We start from the raw sequence: 21,140 nt of genomic DNA, 5'->3' as shown, positions 1-21,140 counted from the left end.
TATTTACTATTTCTTTGTGTTCAGAACATTTAAGCTTCCATCAGCTATTTTGCCAATGTCCATTAGACTTCTGAGGCCATTATGATGAACATGAAGATTATGTCCTTGGCATAAGTATCACATACCTGCAACTTCTTAGTCCTGGATGAAGAGCATAGCTAGACCTTTCCAATCATGGTTGGAATAGAAAATGTTCTCCATAGGCTAAGGCATTTGTTTAAGAGGTATGCCCTTTCTAGCGAAAATATGTCACTGACAGTTGACTTTGAGAGAATATAGACTTGCCCTAGTTCCAGATTAGTTTTTTGCTTTGTTCTTACAGTTGAGATGTGACCTCTTAGCTCCCTGCTCTTGCCACCATGCCCCCTTGCCCTGGGCATGGGCTCTTATACCTCTGAAAAACAAGTTCAAATACTCTCTTCCTTCTGTAAGTTGTTTTTGGTCATGGTGTTTTATCACAGTAACATAAAAGTAACATAAAAAGGATCTCCTACTGGTAGATGTCTTGTTGGTTTTATTGTTTGAAGATGTTTATTAATATCATTGTTTCTCATCACTTTTCATCTGTAATGTTTTTTTTTCCACTGAAAGAACTACACAGGTAATAATGTATTGGGTTCTTTTTTTGTTTTTCCAGTGCTAGGGGTTGAACTCTGAACCTTACATTCTAAGCAAACCCTCTACCACCAAGCTATACTCCCAGATTGTAAGAAGGTTTGAAATCAGCACTTACTAGATTTGGTGAATGCTGCATTGACCTCATGGATGACACACTGGTCTGGTGCATGTACCCATAGCCTTGGGAATGACTCTGCTGGTAAGCTCCAGGAAGAACAGGTGCTGCACAGGGACACACACAGATTCCTCAGGTTAACCTCCAAATACTCTGCCCAAACCCAAGTGACTTCTAGCACTGCCCGTAAAACAAAATGTCTTGAGTGCTCTGTGAAACTTGAGTGGCAACAGTACACACAATCTCTAGATTAGTCCAAATCTTAGGAATTAAGGAAATTAATTTAAAAATCAGTTTATCGTGCAGTTAACTATGTTTCTTTAAATAACATTTTTATTAATTCTATAAAAATTCCATGCAATTTGTTTTGATCATAATCACACATACCCTTCCCCAACTCCTTCCTCCAACCCATCTTTGAGTTTTCTTCTGTTTTTGTTGTTTGTTTGTTTGTTTGAACTCATCAAGTCCAATTTGTGCTGCCCTGCTATTCTTGAGTGTGGTATACCTACCAGGAACCACACCATTAAAGGAAATTGACTCCCCCTCTCCCAGGTGCTCTCAAAACGCCAGTTAATTTTGTTTTTAATATTTCTATTACTCTATTGTAGATGCTATGGTAAAACAAAATAAATGAAATAAAAATTACTATACTCTTAATCATGGTTATTAAAAAACTGTGAGAAAATAAAAAGAATTTAATAAGTGCAGGCAGAATTATTGACTCCACTTTTATATTACCTTCTCCATCACTCAAGGGACATCATGGAAGAGGAGGCAGAACGGATTTAAGAGTTGTATAAACACACCATGGGGTGCTTTGTCTCGTCTGGTATGTCTATAACACAACCCCTACACCTAAGGCTCAGGGATCTCCAGAAGAGGGGACAGAACAATTATAAGAGCCAGAAGACCAGGACATATCCTGCTACATGGTGTAGCATACACAGACATATCAGAGAAGCTGGCACATAAAACAATATAGTTGTCTAAACAAGACCTACATACGTGATAATTCCAGTCCACATGCCAATACAGATGGGGAAATTTCACAAGGTCCCACGCCTAGGTGAAGACCTATAGGCCATCAATGGCTGTCAAAAGAGGGAGATCAGTCTTCTTCAGGGACAAGCCCCTCTGACAGGTTATATAATCCTGTGGTCAACCATAAACACATGCACATATGAACAACACTAAATGGTGTGTGTGTGTGTGTGTGTGTGTGTGTGTGTGTGTGTGTGTGTGTAAACCAATCACAATTATAGAAGAATCATAAATTTGAGAGGGAGTGGTGTTGTGGGATAGGCCAATCCAAAGCTTTCTCAGAGGCCCAGATGAAAGGACAAAAGGAACACTAGTTCTGTGTCCTTGCTCAGGAGCAGACTTGATAAGTTGTGGTATGAGGCTGGAGCCTGTAGACAAATTTCCAAGTGGTCTTATTAAATAAAAAACATGGAGCCAAATATAGGGGTGAAAGCCTTAGAGATCAGAGAAATAGGAATAGCCACCAGCTAATCTTACCTCACCACACCTCAGCTTCCAAGTTTCACCACTTCCTGTCTAGCCAGGCTTTTATTGCCTTGCTGTTCTGACCTCTCATTGGCTCTTAGCCCAGCTACCTCACTTCCTTGTCACTGCCTGTCTGTACAGACCTCCAGGTCTCTATGGTTGGTACTGGGATTAAAGGCATGTGTCATCACGCTTGGCTCTGTTCTCTAGTATGGCCTTGAACACACAGAGACCCTGCCTGCCAAGTGATTGGATTAAGGGTGTGTGCTACCACTGCCTGACTTTTGTGTTTACTTAAATGGCTTGCTATTTCCTCTGATCTTCAAGCAAACTTTATTTATTAACATACAAATAAAATATCACCACATTTCCCCTTTTAATGTCTAATAAAAATTAAAAAAAATAAAAAAGTTATAACTAATCTGGCTCCAGGTTTGTTTTTATTAATAAGACCTTTTAAGATTCCTGTTACAGGAGCCAGGGCCTTGAAGGGTTAAGGTTTGTGGTACCTGGGAACCTAACTCTTTCCCCAACTAAAAGGCTGTTGCTATCAGTCCCCAGGCTGCTGTGTGCTTGGTCAATGACACACTTGAGAAATCCTGTGATCCCGTTGTGCAATATTACTTGATTAGGTTCCTGCTGACTCCATTCCATTGTGTAACAGCTTTCTGCTGACTGTCCCATTCCCCTGCAAACCATGTATAAGACGCTGTACTTCTTCATAAGCCTTGAGTAGGAGTCATCTGCTCATGCAGACCTCTTGATTCCAGCTTTCTATCTTCTTTATTTTTCTCATCCCTGATCCTCCCCTTCAATACCTCACAGTTCAGGACCCTTATTCTTATGTGTTGGGGTCAGAGTGGAGCAGGGACACAGGAGGCATTAGAAAGGGATTAAGGGAGGGGTTGAAATGATGTTTATATTAGTATATGTTTATATAGTAGTCACATATGTAATTCCGCAATGAATAAAAATTTAAATGATAAAAGACATGACATAGACATTGCGATCAGGGACTCACTGCAGTATGGTTACCTACATAAGACCTGAACAAGATTTGGCCAGTCAGCATTTCATCGTGGATAAGGGGAGCTCATGAGGTCCCACCCCTCTGGTAGGGTTTATTGGTGGCGGGATATTTGTATACTGTGTGAAGATGTATTTGCTGTGATTGGTGTAATAAGAAGCTAAACAACCTATAGCTAGGTAGGAGGTATAGATGGGATTTCCAGAGAAAGAAAGGAAGAGGAGGAAGAATGGAGGTGTACATGCAGGAGACATCAAGAGACATGGAGAGGAAACAGGAGGTACAAGATGGAAGAGAGGTTAAAAACACAGAAGCTATTTAAAAAACAAAAAAAAGCCCACAAGCCCACAAATAAAAGGCATGTATATGTGTGTGACTTTCTCTGTATGTCTGTATATTTAAAGTACTTTTAAGCAAATGAACTGTGAGTGAAGGCATTTCAGCAGCATGGCCTTCATTCTGGTTTGAATAATTATATCATTTACTAGAAAAAAGATGTACAATACATGTGCTATTAAATCCATAATAGTTTGCCATTTTAGTTTAATCAGGCTAAGCATATACCTGTAATAGATTTATTTATTCAGGTCAATTTTTATAATAAAAGGAACGAGCAGATATAATTCTTGGGTGTTGTGATCTTAATATTTTATAAATGGCAAATGCATTCTAATGGTGCATGAAATCAATCTTTAAAGAAGTTTAATGATTAGCAGATTAGAACCTGTAATATGTTCTCCAAATTATAATGATATTAGGTTGAATGGAGATTCTTTTTAATAGTTCTTGAGTGAATTTATATTATGATATTGTTACAAATTGTACCTAGTATCCAGATATGGCATCAAAGAGAGATTGCCAAGATATCTATTTGGATTGGAATTGCTATAAACCTACTAAACTATGATTAAATCTCAACTCCTTCCAGAAAACAGCCTTAAGATTATCAACACAATTTTCATATTTAATGCAAAGGGTTGTTAGGAATATTATCAAAATCTACCCATGAGGAAAAAAATTAATGAAATCACCATAAATATCCAGGCTCCTACTCTCGCTAAGTGAGAGACTTTCTTGTGGGGAGCAGAGAAAGCTGGAAGCAATGAATGGGCATTTCTCTCTTCAACTCTCAGCAAATATTCATCAGTAACTGGGAAGCTTACTGCTGTGCCTACCGCATAGTAAGTCTCTACAGCAATTAACAATAATTACAACTGTCTGCTAAGTTCCAGGCAGGCCAGGCACAGAGAAATGACAAAAACAATTGCCCTCTTGAAACCATGATGGCCCTAGGCAGCCAGCCCTTCAGTCAATTAGGGAGATGGTTCTGGATATGTATGTAGGGCATGTCCAATTAAATACATAAATTAATGATGCAGACCAAAAAAAAAAAACCACAACCCAAAACTTGCTTTCACTATTTGGACTAGTAATTTCTTCATTAATTATTATTTAAACCTATTCATAAATTTTAAAGATTATTTAAAAACGTCTGTCCATTTACCTGGAAGAAAAACTATACTCAAATCCACTGTTACACAATTTAGTTATAAACTTAAAGTCTTTATGCAAGGAATTAAGTATAATCATCATAAAATGTTTTGGGAGAATGTTTCAGGAAACGACATTAGGGAAAAGTGTGCTATCTCTGAGTCAACAGTGCATAGTCTACACACCACAGGTCCAGTTTTGTGCCCATGTCCATGGGTACTAGGACAGTGCTTCACAGCTCTCTCTACTTTTTGGAAAAACAAAAACCATGTATCCTTATGTATACAGTTGTTCATAGCTGCCCTTCAAAGGGAACGAGCAACTACTGGGAACACAGTAAGGAAGCAGGCATCCAATTTAGCTCTGAGCATGTGTGGGTTGGCGAGCAGGGGCAAGAGCTCAGGAAGAGCCCCTGCAGGCTAAGTGTGCTTCCCAGCCTTGTGGTTTCTCCTCATGCCTTCATTATTATTCTCACCTCTCTGAATTACTTAGTAGAAAGTTCCCATGCAGTTGTAAAGCTTTGTTATCTGCCTTCTAACTAGTGCACTAAAAGAGCTTAGGAATCCTACTAGGACTCTGAGAAACACCACTGAAAGCCCAAGGCAACCAACGAAGTAAAAACAAATGACAATTTTTACAAAATATTCATTTTGTATTGCTCTTACACTACATGAATGCTTTTCTTGAAATTTAGGGAAACAAACAAAAATTAAAGGAGTGGCTTTAAATATTCAGGTTAATAACTCGATGCAAGACCTATGTAATAACAACATGGGCTACCATCCCAATGTGGATGGGGGAATCTCATGAGGCCCCACCCCTAGATGAAGAGCTAATGCTATTAATGACTGCTAAGAGAGAAAGAATCAGTCTTCTCCAGGGACGAGTCCCCTGCTGGGTTATGCAAACCCAAGTGGTCAGCTCTAAACACATACATATAAAAAAACACTAAACAGACTCACAAATGTGTGTGTGTGTGTGTGTGTATACATGTGTGTATGCATGTGTATATATAAATATATATGTATCTAAATGAGCTCAGAAGGGTGTGAGAGTGTGTGTGAGTGTATATACATATATATGTAACAATGATAATTAAAGACGAGATCATGAAGTTGAGAGGGAGTGGGGAATCTATGGGAAGAACTGGGGAGAAGAAAGTGTGGGATAGAAATGATGTAAATATAACACTCATGCACAGCACTTTCAAATTAAACAAATAAGCATTAAAAAGAAAAGAACTTGATGAAAGATTGCTATTCTTTGTGTGAGTTTCCTTGCATAGATTTGCTATTCCAGAAGCAAGATGCCAGGTTAACTGCAACAATCAAGGGCAACTTATGAAAACAGAAGACCACATGGTGGCCTTTCATTAGGCTAGTGGTTAGAGTTCATCGGCATGAGTACAGATGAACGGCCATATGGTGCAGTACTGTTTGAACTCAAGAAGACTTAGTTTCAGAGATGTTCATTTTTATAACATTAATGCCACAAAAGTTTCCACTTTCCCAAGGCAACAACAAAACACAGGAGAGTAAATCAACTTTATTTTACATTGGTAAGATTTACTGACCAGAGATTTGGAAACTGACCAAAGGACCAGTTCATGCTCAATTTGGAACATAATTCAATATTTATAAAATCAAAATGTTTCTTCCTCTGTACCATGAAGTTCTTCCACATACCACTAGTCTCAATAATTTCTAACTAAAAGTTATTTTTTTAATTTTTAGTTTTATTTATGTATATGAACACTTTGCCTAAACATATACATGTGCACCATTTGTGTGTCTGGTGCCCAAGGAGGTCAGAAAAGGGTGTTGGATTCCCCAGGAACTAGTGACAGACGGTTGTGAAATGGCGCTGTGGCTGCTGGCTCTGCTCACCTCAGCTTCCCAACATGGCAGTGGTACGTTTTTCCGCCAGCTCTGGGAGCCATCGTGGGTCTATGCTTTTATCCAAGCAGCGTGTAGCCCAGAAACCTCTTTTTTTTTTTTTAACTAGCAAAGGCTAAATCCACCACACAGCAGCAGCGTAATGTGCCGCTTGTAGATGCCTTATTCCCGCCATACTGCAGGTCAAGTGCAAACACCAGGAACCTGCCAGTAGCACAAACCCGTGTTTTGTGGTGCCCGTATGAGACATGAAGCAGGAACCTGGTTTTGGCTCTGTTTAGAATTGCTTATTAAATATTTTCAGGTTTAAGGTGGAAACTAGAGCTATTGGGCACCATTTGTAGCTAGAGTTTTCTCTCCAGGTCCCACCAAAGCCCGGCAGTCTGACAGCTAACTTATAAAATAAACATACAGACACTTATATTATTTACAAACTGTATGGCCGTGGCAGGCTTCTTGCTAACTGTTCTTATATCTTAAATTAACCCATTTCTATTAATCTATAAGTTGCCATGTGGCTTGTGGCTTACCGGTATCTTAACATCTGCTTCTCATCATGGTGGCTGGCAGTGTCTCTCTGCCTCAGTCTTCCACTTCCCCCAATTCTCTTCTCTTTGTCCAACCTATACTTCCTGCCTGGCTACTGGCCAGTCAGTGTTTTATTTATTACCCAATCAGAGCAACACACATAACATACAGAACATCCCACAGCATATGTAGGTGCTGGGAATTCAAAGTGCATCTTCTTCAAGAGCAATAAGTGCTCTTGGCCACTGAGAAATTTCTCCAGTACCTAGATATTAATTATTAAAACTAAAGAATATAAGACTGAAATAAAGACATGAATAGATAGGAGGATCTTAAAACCAAAAGTGAAAAGGCAGAAAAAGAACTGGGAAAATGATAAAAGTGTACAGAGATCATAGCAAAGAAATGCACTCATAATAAAGGGGGAAATTAACCCCAAATAAGTGCCATTTAGAGGATGCACCCACAGTGGGTAGAGGAAGAGGATAAGCATTGTTAAATGCCCTTGGCATGCATGTGGCTTTGTAGGTTGTTATTAATTATCAAAACTATCTAAAACAAGTGCCCATTTCTATGAAAATAATAGAACTGAAGGCTTGGAGGTTAAACAGGTAGGCTGGAGGAGAATCGCCTTCTCTTGAGGAGAACACAGGACAGGGCTCAAGACACCAAAGACAAGGTGGAGGTTTTGAAGACCTCCCTCAAGCAAAGGTGAGTGAATGGCCAAAGTCCAATGCTAAAGATGAAGAAGGCTTTATTGGCCATAGACATGATGTGAATTAAGAACATAATTCAGGTTTTGTTTTCTCTCAGAGGCTCACTATTTTGTAAATCCAGAGCAAACAGGAAAGTGTCCCTCAGAAATTTTCCAATAATGAGTTCAGGACTCAACAGAATGAAATAATTGTCATTATTTCTTTCCCCAACACTTCAGATTTATCAACTAATGCATGCTGAAGAACTTAATGAGATTGTGTTTTGGTTTGGTTTTAGAACAATGAATCTCTATTTTGACAACCAGAAAGCATTTCTAAGAAGAAAAAAGAATAAAGATGCTGCTTATTTGAATGGATATTAATGAGTTAAGTCCTATGTAGATCCCTTTTGTTCAGGAGCAAGGTGGCTGAAACATTGGGACAAACCCTTAAAAAAAAAATTTGTCTCCTCTTCCAAACTAAAAGTAGTCCCATGATGATGTGATATTTTTGCTTAGATAACTTTTAATTTATTATATTTATTTATTTATTTAGGAAGTGCATGCCATGGCATGTTTAGAAGTCAGAGGACAACTTGTGGGAAGTTTTCTCTTTCCACTGTGTGGGACCCAGGTATTAAATTCAGGTCATTAGGCTTGGTGGCAAGCACCTTCACCCACAGATTCACTTGAGGAGTTCTCAAATAGCTTTGAAAGATATATTTTATCTTTGAGTTTCATTTCAGAAACTCAAAACCTCATGGTACCTGCGTCCCCATAAACCACAAATGGAACCTCAATCCAACAACAATATGGTATTTTGTAATCTGAGGGAGCCCTTTGCACTCTGGGAAATTCTTTGCTTCTGAAAAAGGCAGAAATAAGGCAGATGACATCTAGGTTTTAGTGTGCATGTTTTTTATGTTGAGCTCTGAAGACAACTACTTAAGAAACAGATTTTTCACCTAGTAAACCAGAAATTATTAGACTCTAATACAAAAAAACATAATCTAGAATTAAGTTAAAATGGTCAAGTTTTGAAGGCATATCCAGCCATCACTGCGGTAGAAAATAATTGCTCAAATTTGGAAATCATGTGCAAACATGCAGCTTGGGATGAAGCCACAGTGGATATCCGACCTTCATCTGCTCCACCTTCCTTGTCTCCCATCCTGCAGGGACAAAAATCCCACGTACAAAATAACAATGACCACAAGCAGCCTGTCATTTAAGTCCAGACCCAAATCTAACTACCATAAAACAAAAATAATCACAGAAGATATGACAAGACTGTATGGTCGATTTCTGAATAATCATCAAGAGTTTAGGAAGCTCAAGGGCACCAAGGTCTGAAGAGCAGAGAAGCTTCCAGAAGTGGTGAACTGAAGTTTGAAGAAGAGCAGTCTGTGATTCCAGCTGGAGGAAGACAGGAATGAAAGGAAGGAAGAGGAAGGAGGGCACACCTAAGTGCTTATGATGATGAGGGAGGCAGGCTAATCAATCATGCACCAAGGCCTGACCTGTCTATACTCGATCTATGTTGGAGTAAATGCTGGGGAATGGATCCATAAGCAATTTATATGCATGTGGTTAGTGAGATGTTCCCAAACATGTCTGGAAGAAATCGTGGTATCAGTAATCAATTCACTTTGGGGAAAGCAAAGTCAGATCTCAGAAAGTGATATCCCTTCTGAGGCAATGGCTTTTTTAAAATTTCTTTTGAGACATTTTGAACTCTGACAAGAAGAGGTGAAGAATGGAAAAGAAGATGGAGGGAGAAGGAGAAGAAAAAGAAGATAATGATAGAGGAAGGGGGAGCAAAGGAGGGAGGAAGAGAGGTCAGGAGAAAGCATGCTTTGTTTCTCATTCAGATTGCAATATCATCCTATTTTACCCAGAGAAATTATTAGTCTAATGTGTACTTGTACATTTGATAAGTTATACATACTGATTATGTAATGATGTGCTAATCTACTGACTGGGTTTTATATTATAAAGAAACAAAAATTCATTTTTCTATCAATTAATTTCACAACAGAAATTTTGTCTATCAGTCATCAACTCTTCAAAGATTTCTAGCCATAAATGAAAATAGTAAAGCATCACTTCACCAGGTGTGATAATACACACCTGAATGCCAGCACTTAGGAGGGTGAAGAAGGAAGATCCTGAGTGGTGGTCAGCAGGGGCTACATAATCAGACAGTGCCTCAAAATTCAAAAGACATAAAACATCATGACAGATTCAAACAACTTTTTCAAAATAAGTTTAGAAATAACACCCAAATTCAGTTGGGAAATAACCATTGAGAGTCTCTAGTTGAAATGATTTTCTTTATAAAATTCCAGTCAGAAAGAAATTAGATTGAAGAGGATAAGACTGGGGTCATAAAATTGAAATGTGGCTGAAAATAGAAATAAATTTATTTTAAAATGAAGGTGAATATTTCTATATCAGAATTTTTCTTTAGGAACTAAATATTTTTATACCTGAAGTCTCCCAATATAGAAGTAAAACGATTATCATAAAGAAGGAGACTAACACCCCTTTCATCTCACATACTTTGTGTGTCAGAAACCGCTAAAGTCCACTCTGTGACAGAACCCCGAGGTTTAGTTCATGGTATATATTAGGTCTCTAGCTGCACTGGTCTTCACTGGACTTGCATATCTGCTACTTTGCGCCCTCCAGCCACTGCCACTTTTCTTTCCTTCTTCCTTCCCAGATCACCATAGTGACCACAGCCTTCTTCCCTATCTATATGGACTGATCTCTCGTTAACTTATAATTCAAAGACAAACGAGATCGTGTGGTATTTGTTCACAGTGTCCAGGCCTATTTTACTTAATGCAGTGTCCTCTGGCTCCACCCATATTCTATCAAATGGTAACATCCCCTATTAAAGGCTGAATAATATTTCTTTTGTACTTTATTCTGCATTCTCTTTATGCATCCCTCAATGGACATCAAGGTTGTTAGCTGAGCTGGAAAAAAAAATGTTGCATTGAACATGGGAATGCTTTATAGGGATGTGATGTCATCTCTTTGTGGGTATACACCTAGAAAGAAATTACTGGATTATATAGTAATTATTTCTACTTTCTTGAGAATCTTCATATTATTTTCTGTAATAGTTTCTTTCCCCACCCCAGAGTACATCATTGTTTCTAATATAGTATATTGTCTAATTTTAAAACTATGCACATGATTAGAAGATAATAACCTTGAACTAGGGGGCAAAATGTCATCTATAAATCAAAACTCCTCAACAGATAGCATGCAGAGGCTTGGGATCCTCTGGGCAGCATTCACATTAAAAAGACATTCAGTATATTCCTCCCTGCCCTCCCACTCTGCCCCTGTTCCAGCTCAACCTTCCCATTTCCCTGTGTCCTCATCCCCCACTCCTCATGCTCTGCCACCCCCTCACACCCAGTCCACTCATGTAGATCTCATCCACTTCTCCTTCATGGGGTCATCCATGTGTCTCTCCTAGGGTCTTTCCTTGTTAGCTAGCCTCTCTGGAATTGTGGGTTGCAGTCTGGCCATCCCTTCCCTCCCATTTAGTATCCACTTATGAGTCAGTACATACTGTGTTTGTCTTTCTGAGTCTGGGTTACTTCAGTCAAGATGACATTTGCCTGCAAATTTCATGACATCATTGTTTTTTTTTACCACTAGGTAGTACTCCATTGTGTATATGTGCCACATTTTCTTTATCCATTCTTCAGTTGAGGGGCCTCTAGGTTGTTTCCAGGTTCTTGCTATTACAAATAATGCTGATATGAACATGGGAGGAAGATACCATGATAGATGAGGACATCATGGGAATAGGAAGAGGCAGGGTGCTGGGGAGGCTCTCAGGAATCCACAATGTTGACCCTGCCTTGGTCTGCTGGCAGTGGTCCAGAGGGTATCTGGACCGGTCTACTCTGGTGACCAGCCTAGCAAATAACCTAGCTGTCATCATAGAGGCTTTGTCCAGTGACATATGGAAGCAGTTACAGAGATCCACGGCCAGGCACCAGCCTGAGTTCCCAGAATCCAATTGATGAGAGAGAGGAGAGAAACTGCAGGCAAGGGGCGTCGAGATCATGATGGGAGAATGTGCAGAGATGGCGGACCACACTAGTGGAAACCCATGAACTGTGGACTGGTGGCTATGGAGCCCCCATGGGACTGGACTAGGCAGCTCTGGACATGGAAGACGGTTGTTTGGCTCGAACTGTTTGGGGGACACCCAGGCAGGGGGATCAGGATCTGTCCTTGATACATGGGCAGGCTTCTGGAATCCAGGGCCTATGGTGTGACACCTTGCACAGCCTTGGTGCAGTGGGAAGGGGCTTGGACCTGCCTAGGCTCAGTGAGCTGGGCTCTGCTGACTCCCCATGGGAGACCTCAATTTGGGGGATGTGGGGATGTGGGGTGGCTTGGGAAAGAGGGCTGGGGGTGGGAGGAGGGAGGATGGGAAAAAAAGAAAAAAAAAAGACATTTGGACACCCTCTCCACTATTGCTAGTAGTCTAATCTGGGGTCATCTGTAGATTCCTGGGAATTTCCCTAGCACCAGGTTTCTCCCTAACTCCATAATGTCTCCCTCTATCAAGATATCTCTTCCATTGCTCTCCCATTCCATCCTCCCTCAGCTTGACCATCCTGTTCCCTCATGTTCTCATTGCCCATCCCCTCCATTCTATTGTCCACCTCATCCCCAGTTTACTCATGGAGACCTCATCTGTTTCCTCTTCCCAAGGAGATCCATGTGTCCCTCTTAACTGGCCTACCTGGGTAATCAGACTGGTGAATACCCAACTGTCATCATAGAGCCTTCATCCAGTAACTGATGGAAGCAGATGCAGAGATCCACGGGCAACCACCAGGGGAGCTCCAGGAGTCCAGTTAAAGAGGGATTATATGAGCAAAGGGCGGGGCAGGGGAGGGGGTCAAGATCATGATTGGGAAATCTACAGAGACAACTGTAGACCAACAGATGTGGAACCTGCATAGGACCAGACTAGGCCCTCTGCATACCTGCATACAGGAGACATTTGTATAGCTTGGTCTGTTTGAGGGGCCCCTGGCAGTGGGATGAGGCTCTATCCCTGGTGAATGAGCTGGCTTTCCCATTATCTATGGTGGGACACCTTGCTCAGCCTTGATGCAGAGGGGAGGGGCTTGGTCCTGCCTCAACTGAATGTATTAGGCTTTGCTGACTCCCCATGGGAGGCCTTATCTTTTTGAAGGAGGGGATGGGGAATGAGCCAGGGGGTGGGGGAAGGCTGGAGGAGGGTAGGAGGAGGGATGAGAGGGGAATCTGTGGTTGGTATGTAAAAATTAATAAAAAAAATTCTTAAATAAATAAAAAAAGACATTTGGAAATACAGCTAAGTGGACACATGTCCATTGCTTGCGTATATTAGTAGCTTATTATTACTATTTATTATTATTATTATGTACTTGTACTTGATACTTATGCTCCAAGTTTAATAGGAAGTGGATTAATGACACCATCCTGATAATTTGTGTCCCATCTGAAGGATCTTGCTGTTCTTGCATTCAGCTTCCTGTCCGTCATCCCTTCTCTCCATACTCCCCATTTTTTAACATAGCTAAGTGACATTCTCATACCTCCACTGTCCCCACAGAGTTCATGACCTCACAATAAACCAGAGTATAATGAGGGAATTCTGAGGGGCACCTCTACTTTTTGGGCATGGCAGATGCCATGAGCAAAATAAAGCAATGAGTTCAGAAGTAGTTACATGAAAGCAGAGTATTAATGCAGGAATTGTTTGCTGATTTCTTGGTTATGGAAGGTCATCAGCTGACTCAAGATTTGTAATAAACATAATCGTCAATGTTATGTCCCAGTAATCTATCTTAATATTTTTTAAGATTACAAATAGTAGCATTGTCTTCAAATTCAAATAAACTTTAATTAGAGAATAATAATAATGTCAAGAGTTATTGATTTAACACATGCAGCAAAGCAGCTTCTTCATATTCCAGGTTAAACTCTAATTTGAACATATTTATATACCCAGTGATATTTATTGGTTATAAATATACCAGGTGACAGTTCTAGGATAGAGATCAAATAAATAGTAAGCAGACAAAAATATTATGTCCTAATGGAGTTTGGATTCTGGGAGAGATGGTATGCAAATTTGCTAATTAAATGTCAAGAAGTAGGGCTGGGAAGACGACTTAGTGGTTGAGAGCCCTGGCTGTTCTTTCAGAGGACCCAGAATTGATTCCCGGAACCCACATGGCAGTTCACAACTATCTGTAACTCCAGTCAAAGGGTATCATTTACCCTCTTCTCACCTCCTTTTCCAGCCTTCATGGGCACCAGGCATGCAAGTGGTACATAGACATACATACAGATACAAACATCCATATACATATGGAGTGTATGTGGAATGTATGACCAAAGAAAGTCTTTCTGATTAGTTGACATTTAATCAGATGACTGAAGAAGTAAACAAGCCACAAAGTCACTGGGGGAAATCGTGTTCTAGGCAAGGAGGCCAGCGACTGGAAAGGCCTGAGGCAGGAGTATACCAGGCAGGCTGCCATGGTCAGGGGAGCTGTATAATCAGAGGAAAAAGGCTAATAAAGATGAAGTCAGAGCCAAGGCCCAGATCATGCAGTGCCTTGTGGACTATTGTAGGAGCCTGTCGACAGTCAGCTAGGTAGCTGGGTAGAGGTGTGCAGATTGTAGAGACAATAAAGAAGACAGAAAAGAGTCAAGAGAGGACTGCCAGTCAATGTCAGACAGCCCTGAGTTTATTTCACAGTCAGCTTATATACAGTCTTGAAGGACAGAGGTAGAACAATGCATAGCACAGGCATTCAACTACTCTTTATCCTGCCTTGTGTCAGGGAGCAGGCAGTTTCATTTTCTATCCCAATGTACCTCCGCTGGCATCAGCAGCCTGCTCTAGCTAGACAGTATGTTCCTTTCTGTGGGCTAATCAGGATTTTCTCACAGCCCTGGAGCAGGCAAGCTTGAACTCTATTGACTCAGAATAGACTTCAGATTCAACCTGGGAAACTGAGTCAGTTGTGGCCTCCCACAGACTATGGCCTTTCAGTTTTATCTGGTCAGGAGCCTTTGCAGTATTTGGAGCAAGAATCTATTGAGATCAAATACAGCTTTGAAAGGATGTCTCTGATAGTGGCGTGCGGCCAGGGCAGGGAAATATGGCTAATGATGGAATTAGAGAGAGCAGGAGCCTAGTTCTATAAGCTCGATGCATCCGGGCGGTGATTCTCACAGAGTATAGTAGAAGTAATGACAAGTATCTCACCAGTGTTATATAAAGAGGCATACATTGTTCTGAAGACAAGGACATCATGGGAGAAAGAAAGATGGTAACATTGTCCCCAAGCTTTTTGTCCAAGTGTTAAATAATCTCATCATAGCTGAGATGGAAAGTACATAGAGAAAACATATAGGGTGAGGAGAGAAATTGGAAATAAGATTGTGTTTTCAGATGTGAGATTCAAGATGCCTATTGAACGTCCAGTCATTGATCCCTTGTCTGGAGTCTGGAAGTTGTTCAAAAGGAAGGTGTTTGGTTTTCACCATGTCTGCTCTTTCATATAAACAACAACATAAAAACAATAATGTTTGCAACAAAAATTCACAATGCTATTTCTAAACCATTTGTCCCTTTAGCTAAGAAGCCGTTGGTGGAACTTAAATGCAACAAAGGTGAACCACCTCCTTAGAAAAGCACTAAGGATACATTAAACCTCACAGAAGAGCTCAGCAAGTCTGAGTAGCTGGTCCTCAAAATAGCTTGTCATCTACAGGATAAAGCCCGAGGACCAGAGTTACATTCTGCTAGATCCCATCTCTGTCAGAGGGGCTCTGTGCTGCCCATACTCTAGTTGGGCATCTCCTAGGCCCACAAAGGCCCTGGGCACAAGAGGTGCCAAACCAGGTCTCCAGTGTGCTTCTCTGTTATCATCCATACCAGTGTTTCTGCCTCCAAATCCCCTTACCTGTTTTTCTACTTGGTCATTTCTAATTAGAGAAGGCAATGCTCGCCTTCCAGAGCACCATAGATCTGGTTTACCATCCGGAACACAGTGAGTTCACTGAAGACAATAACCATATCTCTTATTTGTGTGTTCCAGTATCTCACCCATATGGAAGATGCTGGATAAATGGCAATAGGCAGACAGAGTTACTATACCACTAAATCTTGAGGACAACTCTCTTCTTAATTGGTGTAGCACTTTTGTTTTCACCTGTGGATTAGTGGGTCAGAATTTCAGAAAGTTCAGAAACCTCCCTTACAATCTACTCTGCTTTTGAAGCACTAAATGGTCCTGTACACGCAGCTTGGACAGGCTGGGTTAAGCTCCACAGAACTGAGACATTTACTTTGAGTCAGGGAAGGCGGAAAGGACTCGGGGAAAGTTCACAAGGTTGGAGAGCTGAAATGTCTGTTTTGAAAAGTGCACCTGTTTTTCATTCACCATCACACCCCTACGCCCTTTGATGCTCTGCAGAAGAAAAAGAAACACAGAAAGTACCTGAAGCCAAATTGAGCGCACGTTCACACTGAGGGCAGCAAAGAATAACTGTGATTGCAAACACATTAGAAAGCCCCTGCCACACCAGAGGACCGCAAGTGAAGGAAAGCCAGTGGAACACAAAGAAGTACCAGGAGGCAGATACACCATAAAGACAAGTGAAATAAAGACAAACGTAAGATCAAAGGAGACCCCAGCAAAACGAGCAGAGACCATAAGGAGCATGTCCACCAGACAACACGTGTGTCAGACAAAGAGCAAGCAAAGGGGCAACACCGGAAGGCAACAGAGATGATTTCAGCTATTCAAGAATCAAAATAAAATTGGATGAAGTTTAAATAAAATCCTCTGTTATTGAATCAAAACAGCACAATAGAGATATTCAAGGAAAACCCTTTAGTAACTTAATCCATCGAAGGACAGCCTGGCAAGCAAAGCAAGTTCCAGATAATCACAGAGAATGAAAATAGTCAGCAATCAAAGCAAGATGGGCAACCGGCACGAGAGGCGAGCCGAAGCAGCAAGAGAATAGGAAATTCGGAGAATTCTTCTGGGTTAGCAATGAAATGCAAACGCTGCCGCACTGCTCCTCGGGGAAACAAGACGACTGTCTAACCCTGTGTCCTCACAATCAGCATTCCCCCCTCTCATAAGAAGGACCCCGATAACTGTGCCTCACAGCTGCCTAGCCACCTCACTTGTAAAGCTGAGCAGATGGCTTTTAGAACATAAACACATTGTCATAGAGACAGGGGAAAGAGTTCACTGAAATTTATGGCACTTAGCTAAAGAAGCATAAAATACCTCAGAACACTCCTGTGCCTATACTCCTCTCTGCCATGCACAGGAAATCGGAGCGGGTAAGTGTCAGGACCCAAGGTCCGGAGTCCTGATATACAGTATGGCTTTCCCACACACGGCCCTCTACAGCAGGAGATGCCTGAGTCCTATAAAATGACCATTTTCTAGGATATAACACATTTTAATCATATAAAGATCCTACACACCCAAATGAGAAAATCTGGAAGGAAAAAGAACATTTGAAATACGTAAGAACATTTTCCATTTTCTCCATCCTCTAGCAAGTGTTATAAAATGCATTTCAGTTTCTGGGGACAGAGCTTAAACAAAGGCACATGATTGACTGTGGCTGCTAAAGACACTAATTATTTCCACCAAAGAGTTGTCATCACCATAAAACTCTGTCTAGCAATCAATCAGCTCCTCCTGGACAGAGCCCAGTACAGCACGCATTTCAAAGGGGAGCCTACATTTCAAAGCCTCCGAGAAGTCATGAATACTATCTCTTCCCTGCCTCACCAGGAAAAAGGAAAGAGGAAAAAAAAAACCCTCTGGGAATGTTTCTACTTCACGTTGTTTTCAGATTTGCTTCAATGTCATTGAAACATCAAAACACTGAAACAAAAGTGTGAAAGTTTCCTTCCAGGCCTTCTACAAGAGAGAAGTTTATTTCACAAAGATATTTGTGTGTATGAGAATTCATGGAGGTCAGAGGTCCATGCCAGGTGTCTTTTTTTTTTTTTTTTTTTTTTTTTTTTTTTTGGTTTGTCAAGGCAGGGTTTCTGCCTGTAGTTTTGGTGCCTGTCCTGGATCTCGCTCTGTAGACCAGGCTGGCCTCAAACTCACAGAGATCCACCTGGCTCTTCCTCCTGAGTGCTGGGATTCAAGGCGTGTGCCACCGCCGCCCGGCTGCCAGGTATCTTCTTAGGTCACTTTCTACTTTATTTATTGAGGAGCTTATCAATTGTCTAGACTGGTTTGCCTAGTGAGCCCACTGGATCCTCCAGGCTCTACTTCCCACCACTGAGATCACAGGTATGTATCATCATACCTGGATTTTTACATGTGGACTGGGGATCTGAGCTCAGATCCTCAGGCTTCCTGCTCGGTAGCAAGAACTTGACCCACTGAGAAATCTCCCCATCCCTGTGGCCATTATTCTCTGGGCTCTTTTAGGAGGGTATGGACCCTTTAGGAAGCAGGGCCTCCCTGGAGAAAGTGGGTCACTGGAGGGAACAGCTTTTGAGGGTTAGAGCTTAACCCTGCTTGTGGTCCAATCTCTCTGCTTCCTGGGTTAACCAAGATGTGAGGAGTCCTCACCACAAACTTCGGCTACCATGAATACCATCCTGCTTTTTCTGCCATGGTGGACTGTATACCCTCTTAAACCCTGGGCCAAAATCAACCCTGCCTCCCGTCTATCCCTTCTGTCAGCTATTTGCTCAGGGATTTTCTCAGAGCCGTGAGATAAGTAACCACACGCAGCAATGACAGGAGAGGCTTTGCCGTGGTAGAGATGAGGAGGCTTTCTAACGTATTCATCATGGAGAATGAATCAAGGGCAAAAGTGCAGAATGAGTCCAAAGAGGTTGACTCCAGAACCTGGGGAGTTGTAGTCATCACTGAGCAAGTTGTAAGCCCAAGGAAGCAAAGATCTGCAAGGAGATGGGGTAGTGTGATGGCTAACACTATGCTTTAAGTTTAGATTACTGTGCCTAAGAGACCTATAAAACAAAAATGCCTCTAACTAAAAGTCCCACTTGCCCAAGGACAGATAACTTCCTGGAATACTGGGGGCTGTTCATGTAAAATAACAAGCCATGTGTTTTCACTTCTGTAAACAAGCTTGGTTGCCCCAATTACACAGTATATGTGCTTGATCACATGTAGGCAGGAAGTACATAAGCAGATTACGTCAGGATGTATGCTTGCCTCTGATTGCATGAAGGCAGGAAGCACATAGCCTGGTGAGTTTTGCCTTTAGAAGTCCCTGACTAATGTAATCCAGGGCCATAATCTGAAGCATGAGTCCCCACTGCGGAACTGGCCAGTGGCCATGTTCCTGGACAATATTTAATAAAATCTTTTATTTATTAAAATTTACTCATGGTCAGATGAGCAATTCTCTGAACAATCTCAGACCCATAACAGTAGTTTGGTAGTTGGGGGATAGTTTTGAATGCATGAGGTGTGTATGTCACTAATCACTTAAACACAGACAAGGTAGATCTCATAGACTATGCTTTGCTGCACCTAAAATGAAGGAAATTAAGGATATAGACTCATGTGCCTTAAAGACTCCTCCAAGGAGCATAGATACTTTCTGGCGTTGAATCACCTGAGTTGATATCATCAAACTTACTTGTACATTTTCACTTCTGCTTCATATCTCAATGCCTACCTGAAAAACTAGGAAGTGTCCCTAAAGAAAGAGTATAGTAGCCTTGTAGGAGGTGCCTACAAATGGCAGAAACTTACAAATACCTCAAAAGAGTCAATTTGACATCACAAGGCCTTCCTCAACCCAGGGAGCTATCACTGCTTGTCAGAAATATAGCTTCTGCTACCTTGCTCAGAATAGAAAGCACCTTCCTTTTAAATAACATTTCCGGACTGGGTATATGGTAGAGTGCTTACCTAGCAGGCAGGAAGCCAAAGGTTCCATCCCAACACCACTCACTCACTAACTAGAGAAACACATAAGCAAGCAAACGAACAGTTTGTACCTGTTTATGTGTGTATGGTATATGTGCATGTGTGTATGCATGTCCTCATGTGTTTGGGTGAATGTATGTGTGTAAAAACAAAGTTAACATCTGTACTCATTCATCCTCAATCGCTCTTCACCTGAACCCGGAACTTACCTATAGACATTAGCTAGCCAGCCAGCTCTAAAGATTCCCTGTCTCTGTCTTCTCAGGCTGGAATTATAAAAGGGCCACCATACCTCTGGGGCATTGGTTTCTGGGATCCAAACTGTACTCATCATACTTGCATGGCAAGTGGTTTATCCACAGAACTCTCTCTCCAGACCATCAACAGATATTTCTAAACTTCTTCCTAAATGAGCATGATAGCACATGCCTATAAACTCAGTAAACAGGAGGCTGAGGCAGAAAGGTTACAAGTTATTTTTAACTCTATTCTTCAACATCTAATAGAAGCAAAAGAATATTTGTTTGTACTTTTTCTCAACAGAGACATCTTCTCTTTCGGTTCAACTTCAAACAGGAATGGATTCCCTTTTTGAAATAATTGGAGTGAAAACACAACAGTGATTTGAAAGGGCAAGGGGAGATAACACACAGCTGACAGCAGTGGGTTTTACAGCCTTGGGAGAGAAAAAGTAATGACCCAGGCTAACCTGGGCATCTCTCACTACTGCAGATGGGAGCTGAAACCTCTAGAGTGGGAAGTTCTGAATTTTCTCTGTCTATGTGGAATCATCCAAGATTATAGACTTGGAAGAGGGCTTCAAAATACACCCCCAGTGCAGTCTCTGAATTTTAATGGTCTAGCTGACACTTCCATTAGAATGAGTCAGTGTCATAGTCTCGCTGCACTCTGCTCAGTCAGAACCACTTTTCTTCCATGAGGAAGGTTTCTCTAACATCAAGACTAAATGGAACTGCCTGTCAACTACCCTTTAGGCCCTACCGAACCTGCACATATCACTGGCACTATTTATAATTGTATAGTATCATTTTGTGCTTGTTTAATATCAAGGTCCCCCACCAGAGGCTATGTCCCCCACAGCAGATCCCTGTCTCTTTTCTTTACTATGGGATGTATTACAGATCCAAGTTCTCGGCTGGTGCACATGTATGTCTGACGCTTAGATGAGTGAATGAGTGATTGCTGTGTTGTTGTGCACATGAGATACAAGAGTCACCCCTGAAGCAAACACTCTGGG

General features: G+C 41.3%; 1 protein-coding gene across 15 annotated transcripts in view; it reads right to left on the bottom strand.

The window, feature by feature from the left end:
- Nebl (nebulette) overlaps positions 1-21,140 on the bottom strand; it is a 361,793-nt gene that overhangs the window by 6,227 nt on the left and 334,426 nt on the right. For all 15 annotated transcript variants that reach the window (XM_006989925.4, XM_042278071.2, XM_076572681.1 and 12 more), the window contains one exon: positions 734-840. In XM_006989925.4, coding sequence (XP_006989987.1) covers positions 734-840 — 107 coding nt within the window. The remainder of the gene's footprint in view (positions 1-733; positions 841-21,140) is intronic.

This window comes from Peromyscus maniculatus, chromosome 5 (assembly GCF_049852395.1).
Source record: "Peromyscus maniculatus bairdii isolate BWxNUB_F1_BW_parent chromosome 5, HU_Pman_BW_mat_3.1, whole genome shotgun sequence".
NCBI classification, from domain to species: domain Eukaryota; kingdom Metazoa; phylum Chordata; class Mammalia; order Rodentia; family Cricetidae; genus Peromyscus; species Peromyscus maniculatus.
Note: the sequence above shows the minus strand (reverse complement) of the source record. Positions and strands in the feature narration are given on the sequence as shown.